Source organism: Ochotona princeps, chromosome 2 (assembly GCF_030435755.1).
Source record: "Ochotona princeps isolate mOchPri1 chromosome 2, mOchPri1.hap1, whole genome shotgun sequence".
Taxonomy (NCBI): domain Eukaryota; kingdom Metazoa; phylum Chordata; class Mammalia; order Lagomorpha; family Ochotonidae; genus Ochotona; species Ochotona princeps.
The window spans coordinates 112,948,725-112,959,198 of record NC_080833.1 but is presented as its reverse complement, the minus strand read 5'-3'; the positions used below and the strand labels follow the sequence as shown (position 1 = coordinate 112,959,198).

Sequence of the window (10,474 nt, the reverse complement as noted above, 5' to 3'; positions counted from 1 at the left end):
TGAGAAACCAACATGCACTCCTATGTTCATAGCAGCACAATCAGTAATTGCAAAAACATGGAAGCAACCAAAATGCCCATCAACGGAGGATTGGATAAGAAAGCTATGGTTCATCTACTCCATGGAATACTACTCAGCTATTAAAAAAAACAAAATGCAGTTCTTTGTGGCCAAATGGGCCAAACTGGAAACCATAATGCTAAGGGAAATGAGCCAATCCCAAAAGGTTAAATACCACATGTTTGCCTTAATTTAAGATGACACGATGTTATGTATAACAAGTTATGTTATGAATGTTATATGTTGTGTATAAACCAAAATTGAAATGTCAATGAGGTGGTCACAGAAGGTGGATAAGAAATCGCATTTACTTTTACCATATTGGTTACTCATTACTATGTCAATTAATTCCATGGTGATGTAAATTTTTGCTGATGGTATGTTGGAGCTTTTAATTGATCGGGATGATAGTCTGCTGGCTCTGTCTTCAGACCAGAGAGTGTATACCTAAGAAGCTGTTGAACTTGACTGGACAATAAGATGCTGGACTCTATGTTTGGTATCTGCTTGCAATGGGGGAATCTCAACTGAACTTGAACTGTGGTTATGCCACAAGGTGGAGGAATCCACCATGGTGGGAGGGTTTGGGGAGGGGTGGGGAGAATCCCAGTGCCTTTGAAACTGTGTCACATAATACAATGTAATTAATGAATTTAAAATAAAATTTAAAAAAAAATAGTATTATCAACACAAGTACTTTAATTACAACTTATGAAAATACTAACGAACAGAACTCTGAATCATGACTTAAATTTTTTTTGTAAGTTCCTAATCCTGCAAGGGTTAATTTTTGGAAGTGTCTTCTTGACTATTCCCAAGTTGAAACTTGAGTTAAAACAGCCATCATGGATCAGGCATGGTGTTGCAGGATACCAACCCTCCACCTGTTCAAGTCCTGGCTGCTTTACTTCTGATCCAGCTCCGTAATGATAGCTTAGAAGAGCAGTTGAGGATGGCCCGTGTCCTTCAGCCTCTGCACCTTCTGGGAGACATAGAGGAATCTCCTTGCTCCCAGCTTCAGACAGGGCCGGCTCCAGACAGAGTGACCATTTGAAGAGTGAAACAACGGATGGAGATTTGGTGGACCTGCCTAGACCACTTGGTAATAGGTTGGAAGTAACTGAAGAGGCCCCACATGGTGAGTGTGGGTGAATTATTCAATCTCTTTCATCTATATTACAAGCACATTTCTATGTCATGGATATAAAATATTTCATGTGAACTAAAGTAAAAATACACCTTTGGACCCAGCGTGGCAGCCTAGCAGTAAACGTCCTCACCTTACATGTGCCAGGATCAAATATGGGTGCTGGTTCTAATCCCAGCAGCCCCACTTCCCTTCCAGATCCCTGCTTGTGACCTGAGAAAGCAATCGAGTTTGTCTTGAAGCCTTGGACCCCTGCACCCATGTGAGAGACCCAAAAGAGGCTCAGGGCTCCCAGCTTTGGATCAGCTCACCTCCAGCCATTGCGGCCACTTGGGAGTGAATCAATGAATGGAAGATCATCCTCTCTGTTTTTCCTCCTCTCTGTATAATTGACTTTCTAATAAGAAAAATTACAACTTTACAAATGCCATATTCTAGGGACCCACAAAATGTATCAGCTCTATACAACTGTAATAATATAGGAGAAATTAGTAAAGGGAAAAGAATTGGGGAAGGGGGGAAGAGGAAACCCTGCCTATGAAACTGTGTCATAAAATAACTAACTAACTATAGCCCATATTCCTTCTGGAAAAGGAGATAAAATGACTATCGAGAACACTTGGAGGATAGAAATGGGAGGCACAGGTTTGAAAGAAAACTAAAATTTAGGTAAAGAGAACACATGGACTGTACAATTACTTCATTCTAACAATCTTTTAAAGAAAGAAAATTTTTAGAAATAGGCTTTGAAGGGAAAGACCATCACATGGGAAATGAAGGGAAAATTCACACCATAGCTTTTGGGGGGAATGTATTCTGAGTCTTTGTGCTTGGCTGATCACTAAGGAATTGAAGTTCCATAATGAATTATACAATATCTCCCTTCATAGGACCTACTTGTCTTTCTTTTTCTGTGAGGCCTTAATACACCTCACTCCACAGATTAATGGTGGCAAGGACCAGGTTCCATGTTGATGCTGAAAGTTCCTATATTTCTATAAAGCTTTGCAATTTACAAAGAAACATGCATGTATGGCTTCCTATCTGATTTTCTACTAAGAGGTAGACAGACAGTGTTACCATCTTTATTTTAAGCTAAATATTGAGGCATCTGGACATGTAAGAGCATTTTCCCAAATCACAAAGCCAGAAAGTAGTGGAGTGCACCTTTGGAGCTCTGTCTTTTCCTGTATGCCTTACTCTGTTTCTAATGAATAGCTTTAGAAAAAAGCAGAAACAGAAAACCTTATGGTTCCTCAGAGAGGCAGTGAACATTGCAAAAACATGAAAGAGAAAATAAATGAACTCACACTGGCTGTTTCCTTTGGATGAGATTATATTCAGATGTGTACTGTTTTCAGATAAGAGAGTTCTGATCTTTATTATTCTCTTGAATTTCTCTTAGAGACCTAATTTAGGTACCATATGAAGATTAAAAGATACAATATAAATATTCAGGTTTTGGAAATACCAAAGGAGTAAAATAAACTCTAAGGGATCCTAGACTGGGTTCATCCTCAGAATCCTATGACTCAAGACAGTTCCAGATTCCACCAGGAATCAGAAATATGTAGAATGCAAAGTGAGGAGAGAGCATAAAATGATCGTGCTCCCCAACATATTATGCTTTCTCACTCCTAGGACATACTTAAAATGATTAATAAAGGAAACTTATAATCTGGATCCTGTTAGAAGAAAACAAAACAAGATTAAGATTTAAATATCAAAAAGCTTCATGTTACATGGTTTAAAACTGATTTTACTCAAATTGTGATTCTCTTTTCCAAAAGCTAATAGATGAGAGTATTCATTTCATGTCTTCAGTCAAGGTTTATTGAGCACTTACTGTTACATGCCACTTAACCAGCTATAGTTAATTCAACGAAGCAGTTCTGTAAATTCTTGAACAGACTTTTCTGTGTGTTGGTATCAAGCCTATTTCACATTTCAGAAGCAGTTGTTGATGCTAGCAGAATAAGTGCAGCTATATCCATGGGTATAGTTTATAAGGTGGTCTCAGAGTCTAGTGCCCCTCTTGGTCTTCTTAGTCTTCAAGATGAATCTGAGCTGCTTCCAAGTAGAAATGAATAGCCCTGTGTCCATAGCAAACAGAGTCATCACCAGCAAAGGGATAAAAAGTGGCATCCAGGGCTTGCTCTGGTGGGCTACATAGAAACAAAAACACATGGTTTGCATTAGGAATCAAACAGTGAGGTGCAGCGCTTCATCCTCCCCTGAAGAAGTGTCCAGCGTGGAGTGACATGATATCCAGGTCACTGGGCTCTTTATCCTGTACTCTGAGTTTTAAGTAAGTCTTGATTATTTTCCTGTAAACACATCCTAACAGTTCCCAAAGCTGGTATACCCAAGAGGAAAGGTCATAGAAAGATCATCCCTGTTTTGGAGTTGACAATGCCAGCATAACACATGATTTGGAGGTGAAGAGAAGAAAGTGAGGCCAGGGTAATCACCAATGCCTTATTTATCAGTCAATAAGTCACAGTGTCCTATGTGACCAATGAGTGAAGTGAATATGTTAGATCAGTTAAATTGCCTTCTGATTGTAAAATTTTGTGCTTCCATTATTCTAGTTACATAGTACTGAGCTTTGTGATTATTTTAGAATTTGGAGCCCCAAAACATTACAGACAGAAATTACTTAGCAGTTCCATAGACCATCAGTTCCAAACATTAGTTATACTTTTTCATTATGACTAATGCCAAAATCTTGGTCCAAACCAACAAGATCAGAAATTTAGGAGATGAAACATGGTCATTAACACAGTTTTAGTTTCTGCAAGTGAATCTAATGCAGTCCAAATCAAACAGTCTATTTGATACATGAAGATACTGGAATACCAGAGATAATAAATAATACTTTGTTCCCTAATTAGCACAGAACTCCCTTTAGAGTTGAAGTCTCACTTTTTGATCGTGCTTTGTTACATTTTAGTATGAACAAAATGTTCTAAGAGAAGAAAAATTCCACTTTTCTCCTTGCAAGGCAAATAAGCAAATATTTCAAAGTCTCCATCTTTTGTACAAACTACAGAAATATCAATCTTTACTATAGGCCATAGAGGCAACCTATGCACCTGTCCTCTTATTAAGCTCCCACATCCTTTATCACTCCCATGCATAGGCACAGTTTACTGACATGTTGGCTTCTTTCCTATTTTCCTTCTTTTATGTAGTTTGTTCCTTCAGCATTGAATCTCCCCTTCAATTTGATTAATAAAAGTGTTCTCAGGGGCAACAGATAACTTTGAGATCAGAATAGTAATCACAATCTGTTATGCTTGGGTAGTGTCTAACCATGCTCAAAGCCGTTTCAGAAATATTGCTGCATTAATCATCATACAAATCCCATAATGTGAGTAGGTATTACTATCCCTATTTATGCAGTAAGGAACCTAAGGCAGAGACTGGGCTATGTACTACAACCTCAGCCTCCTCTTTACAAGTCTAATAGCCTTCCCAAGCGTCACAGCTGTTTACATTCTACAAGCTACAACAGCTTCAGACTCAGATACTGCCCCATCTTTCCTCTGCTGTAGGCCATGTCTTTTCCTTTACCAACTCACCTTTTATTACAGTGATGTTGATGGGTTCAGACTCAAATATACGTGGTGTAAGGGTACCTTCACAGTAATAGGTGCCAGCGTCTTCAGGTGTGGCTTCTGTGATGGAGATGTTGTGATTCTCATACCAGTACTTGAGACCTATTCCATCCTTATAGAAGGTTACCTTGCGTGCATCCCAGTTCTTCCAAACATGGCATCTGATGAACAGGGGCTTACCCTCTGTCACCACATTAGGAGAGACCTGAAGGAGCAGCCAATCTGAAGAACATAAAATATAGTATTTACTCAATAACAAATGGAAATACATAGAGGAGAATAGATGAAGAAAAATGGGGTCATTCCTGTGATGTGCATCTTAACATGGATAATCATTAATCCATTTCTTGACTCACACAGTTAATAAAAAGGAAACCCAAATTAATGCTTAAGAACTTTCTTCTATATTCATCATTTTGTTCTCATGAAAAGTCAGCCTGGAGCCATTAAGCATGAACCTTGCTGCTGAGCTCATCCATGGAAAGCCTGAACTAAATAATTCTCTTCAGAGCTGTTACTGCTAGGTCTACACACTAATGGGAAATAAGCATACTCTAGGAAGTTTCTGCTTTAAGTAAATTTCCAGTTAGGTCCCTCTTACCTTCTTGGGAACTAGGAAGCTCTATTATTAGTTATGGCTGACTTTACAACTTCCTCAAAATGCATATCTTAATTTAAATCATTTGTGTGGTTTTTCATTTAATGTTCTCTTCTACACTGGTTCTACATTATATTTCCAAGGTTTAACAGTATCTAGGAGTTGGGGAGCACTCAACAAATATTTGGCAATAATACCAATGCATGAGGGGGGAATCGGGTGCGATCCTGACAACCTCTTAACAGGAGGTCATGTGCGTGGAGCAGGGGGGCACTCCAGAGTGGAGCAGGTGGTAAGGAGGAAGCTTGGATCCCAAAAATGAAGACTCCCAGACCTTCACCACAAACTATTAATATGAGCAACAAGGACTATATCCCAACTGTCAAAGAGGCCACAGGGAATTGGATGCCCTCGGAGGCTGAGTACTCTGAGGTCACCCACCCCAACCGGAGCTTCCGCAGGGGATGGAAGAAGTCCAAACACTACCGTGCAGAAACCAATGTCATCGGAAAGACAACCAGAAGCCCTGAGCGGTCCGCAGAAACAGAAGAACAATAAACTTCCTTCGGGACCAGGGAGGAGAGCTTTCTCTGGTCCGAGCCTGGCTCCACCTCTGGACCCCCACCTTCCCTCGCAATGACCATCGGTATCACTCCGAAAACCCCTCATAGCAAACAAACAATCACACAAACTAAAAAACCTAAAATAAATAGACAAACAACAAAAAGGAGAGCCTGGAATCTGACAGGAAAGAGCTGGCGTGGATTGGCTCATGCCTCGCTGGGTGGGACACAAAGATTAGTCACTCCTCACCATGGTGTTGAGGATTTTCCTGCACACCACCGCCCCCCCAAAAAAATGTTCTGCACCTTAATTGTCGACAAATGTATTGTTAGAGTTACAAGCCAGTCTAGATTATCCTAAAATCTGCCAAGATCAGCAAAATTATACTTCATCATAACAAATAGCTAAATACTAAAATGAAATAGACACAAGACAGCTGAATGGTACCTTATAGCCATTTTAAGGTATATAGCAGCCGGTCCTGTATATAAACTAAAATTGAAATGTCAATGAGCTAATCATAGGTTGTGGTTAGGACTTGCTTTTTTTTTTTTTTTTTTTTAACATACTGGTTACTCAAAACCATGTCAATTCCATAATGTTGCAAATTGCTGTTGATGTTATATTGGGACTCTTAATTGACTGGGATGATATTCTACCAGCTCTAACTTCAGACCATAAATGGTCTTCCCAAGAAACTGTTCAACCTATCTGGACAATAAGTAGCTGGACTCTATGCTTGGTATATGTTTGCAAGGAAAGAATCTTGATTGAATTTGAACTGTAATACTGCATCAAGGTGGAGGAATCCACCAGGGGGGAGGGGAGGGGGAGGGGTGGGGGATTCCCAAAGCCTATGAAACTGTCACATAATGCAAAATAATTAATAAAGAGAAAGAGAGTTTTGAAGGCAAATAAGACTGGTTTGTGCAAATGTACTTTATCTAGGAGCAACCTTTGAGGATTTCTATAGAATCTAAGGGGGAAAAACCCTTCTAAACTGGTTTGGCTGCAATTCGGAATTGGTAGATAGATGCTGAAACATTTCTTCTCAGTCAAGAGAAAAATCAAAAGTACAACAGTGCCCTACCCATCCAAATAAGATGTTAAGTTTGTCCATTCCACTTCAATAGACTAATCCACATATACCTAAGTGTTGGCAGCAGGGAGATGGAAAACAAAATGTAAGAATTGTCCTTAACTAACATTAGAAGTTTATGAGGAATTGCCAAGATAAAATTCAAAATGAAGAGCATAACCTAATATTCAGGATGTTGCACATGGATTTGGGAGAGAAAAATCTTTACATTAAACCTTTTGATTTCATTTTAGATACATAATTCTTTGCAACGCTTGCATATTTATCCATTATGTTATTTGACCTCATAATATACATCTATGTCTAGGCAGAAAAGATAAAAGAATACAGGACAGAAGAACAATATTGAGAAATGATAAGAATATTTTTATAAAGGTAGAAGGAGTGGGGTGGGACAAAAGAGATTTGTGGACTTGAATGACAGTCTCTGGAACCCACCCCAGTGCACTAAACTATGGAATAACCTGCTCCATATTCAGATGCACCATTCTCCATGTGGGAGAATGTACATATCCCTTGCACTTACCACTGAAGACTTCCAGGTTCACAGGATCACTCTTATTAAAACCAGAGCTTTGGCACTGGTATTCTCCTTGGTCCCCAGTGGTGGCATTCACGATGTCCAAATATGAAGTTCTCTCTGCTAAAGCGGTGCCATTGTGAAACCACTTAAAGGTGTCGTCTTCAAGGGTCTTATCCCCATTACATATTAGAGTAACAGCCTCTCCTTTAAATATTCGATTCCATGGTGGATTCAAGGACACCACAGACTTCAGAAGAACTTCATGAAGGCAAAATTATGAAAAAAATAAGAGAAAAATTATCGAATATTATTCAGGTTCCAAAATATAAGCCTACCAATACTTGGACACTCAATGGCCAGTCTACCCTTGCACTACCAGTAGAAGGACCCTATAGTGATTCTTAGGGAAAGGATTTGTAGTAAGTGTTCAATAAATATTTTGTGAGAGAATGAAGGAATAGCTACTTGATAAAATAAAGCATTTGACTAGGTGAAGCATGAAGTCTTTCCAAAGTGCATGCTTTTGTGATTAAATTATGAGCATACGTGGAGTGCAAAACATATGTTAGTTCTACAAGTAGGGCCTGGTGTGGTAGCCTAGTGGCTAAAGTCCTGGCCTTGGATCCCATATGGACACTGGTTCACGTCCCAGCTCCCCCGTTTCCCATCCAGCTTCCTGCTTGTGGCCTGGGAAAGCAGTCAAGAACAGCCCAAAGTCTTGGCACCCTGCACCTGTGTGGGAGACCTGGAAGAAATTCCTGGATCATGGCTTCAGATCAGCTCAGCTCTCGCCATTGCAGCCACCTGGGGAGTGAATCAATGAATGGGAAATCCTCTCTGTCTCTCTTCCTCTCTGTATATCTGACTTTCCAAGAAAAATAAATTAAATCTTAAAAAAAAATCTGAAAGTAGTGTAAATGAGTCCATGCAGAGTGTCTTACATTTAGTTGTTAGTCCTAGGAAGCTGACTGTAGCCTTTCATATTTTCCTAGCCTCCTCCGCTTTGTTTGAAGTTTCCTTCTCATGCTTTTTTTGGTGGAAAATTAAAATTAGCCACTTAAAAATTAATTCAGTAGAATGAGGGACTGGTGCAGCTGGTCCTACAAGATCCCCAGTAGTCAGCCCTATGTGATTCCAACTACTGGATTCTTGAGGTTATCTGTTTCTCCAACTGATAACATCGTGATATTAGGTCTTGCCTTGAGGAACTAGTTTTCCAGAAACTGGGTTCAGCAAAGAAAGTAACTACCACCTGCATGTAGGCCCCAGGCTAGCGGAAGCCCACTTTCGTATCATCAGGGTCTGCTAAAGCACACAATATCAGTAACACTTAAAGGAGAGCAGAGAGTAACAGAATACTAAACAGGAAGTTATGGAACATGCACCTCCAAGCCCCAACTTCAGTCTATAAGCAGTTCCTAGCCTAACCCCTCAAGGAGCCTAGGAATGCAGTGTTAGTTGCATAGTTCCTTCTTCTGCGCTTTGTAATAAATGTCACCTTTCTCCTTGTGTCCGTGATTGGCTTTCTGCTTACTTGGGCAAGTGGAACCAACTTTTCCATAACAACTTCCTCCATCTGGTTATGGAGGTTGTTATCAATGCTGAGAAACACTGAGAAAATCAGTCTTGAGTGGCTGCCTAGAATAAAGGAATATGCCAAAAATTGAATAGGAGTGAGGAAGGAACTGGCAAAAGTGATAATGAAAGATTGATGGAGTTAAAAGAAACTTTACCTGGATCCAAGGAGACTTGTGTTGAAATCCAGTCATATGCTAGTGGTGTAACTTCCAATAAATCACTTGATCACCCTTAGTTACACAACAACAACAACGACTATAATAATGTGGGAATTTAATGAGATTTTGTGAAGCTGGCTGATAGAGATACTGGGATGTCAAGATAGTTAATGAAATGATTGTTGATTCAAACAGAGGCGTTGAGAGAATGTGATATTAGTAGCTATTGAAGAAAAGAAAAAGAAACGAAAATAAGGTGGAGATGGAAAGTAGGCTGACCATGGAGGGATACCTTCCTACTCATTAGAAAACAAAATTGACTTGGTGCCAGCATGGTGCATTAGGCTGCTGCTTGTGCCAACATCCATAATCAAAGTGCCAGTTGGAGTCCAGGCTGTTCCACTTCCAAACCAGCTCCCTGATAATGAGTCTGAGAAATCAGCAGATGATGACCCGAGTACTTGGATCTTGGCCACTGTCGTGGGAAACCCAGAGGGAGTTCCTGGCTCCTGGCTTCAACCTTGCCCAGCCTTGCCCAGCCTTGGTTGTTGCAGCCATCTGGGGGTTCAAGAAACAGATGGAATATATCTTTCTCGCCTCTCTCTCTCGCTTTCCTCTGCTTTTCAGATAAACAAGAAAACAACAAATAAACAAAGACATGCTTTGAAATTTCAAGTCCATGAGAAAAGAAAACTAAACAAAAGTACCAAGGTGAAGGCACACAGTAAGGGGAGAGTGGTATCTAGACACATTGAAATGCTGACAACACAAAGGCAGGACTCACCTGCTAGCATGCCGTCTGGAGCTGCAAAAGTCCAGAAAGCAGACGTTAACATGGTTACCCATTCTACTGTATATGAAGATGAAGTCTACATCTAAGGAGTTTTAAGGCCAAATCTCTCAGAAGTCTTGCCTAAATAAGAAAACAACTTCTGTTTCCTTTATCGTCCGTCCCTAGTAGAAGTCTCGTTTTTTGAGACCTGGCAGAGAAATTGCAAGGACTCAGCCTTTCAGTTTGGATTCCCCTTAAATATTGCTCAGCTCAGTCTCTTCTGCCTTCCAACTTGCCTCCCTCTAAGATGCCTAGAAGTTCCACGTGACCTAGAAAAAGTCACCACCAAAATGGT

General features: G+C 40.1%; 1 protein-coding gene across 1 annotated transcript; it reads right to left on the bottom strand.

The window, feature by feature from the left end:
• Positions 1-2,945: 2,945 nt before the first annotated feature.
• FCER1A (Fc epsilon receptor Ia) lies at positions 2,946-10,209 on the bottom strand. Its single transcript, XM_058660489.1, has 4 exons — positions 10,132-10,209; positions 7,615-7,869; positions 4,792-5,049; positions 2,946-3,372 (listed from the first exon to the last, which is right to left on the bottom strand). The coding sequence occupies exons 1-4, from the start codon at positions 10,181-10,183 to the stop codon at positions 3,224-3,226; spliced, it is 714 nt and encodes a 237-aa protein (XP_058516472.1). The 5' UTR covers positions 10,184-10,209; the 3' UTR covers positions 2,946-3,223.
• Positions 10,210-10,474: the final 265 nt, after the last annotated feature.

Excerpts from the sequence above, each read along its gene's own strand:
- FCER1A (XM_058660489.1), bottom strand. The coding sequence starts at position 10,183 with ATGTTAACGTCTGCTTTCTGGACTTTTGCAGCTCCAGACGGCATGCTA. Across the intron at positions 7,870-10,131 it reads TCCAGACGGCATGCTAGCAG|TTCTTCTGAAGTCTGTGGTG; the intron begins GTGAGTCCTGCC and ends GCCTTCATGAAG. Across the intron at positions 5,050-7,614 it reads GAACCTGGAAGTCTTCAGTG|ATTGGCTGCTCCTTCAGGTC; the intron begins GTAAGTGCAAGG and ends TATGTTCTTCAG.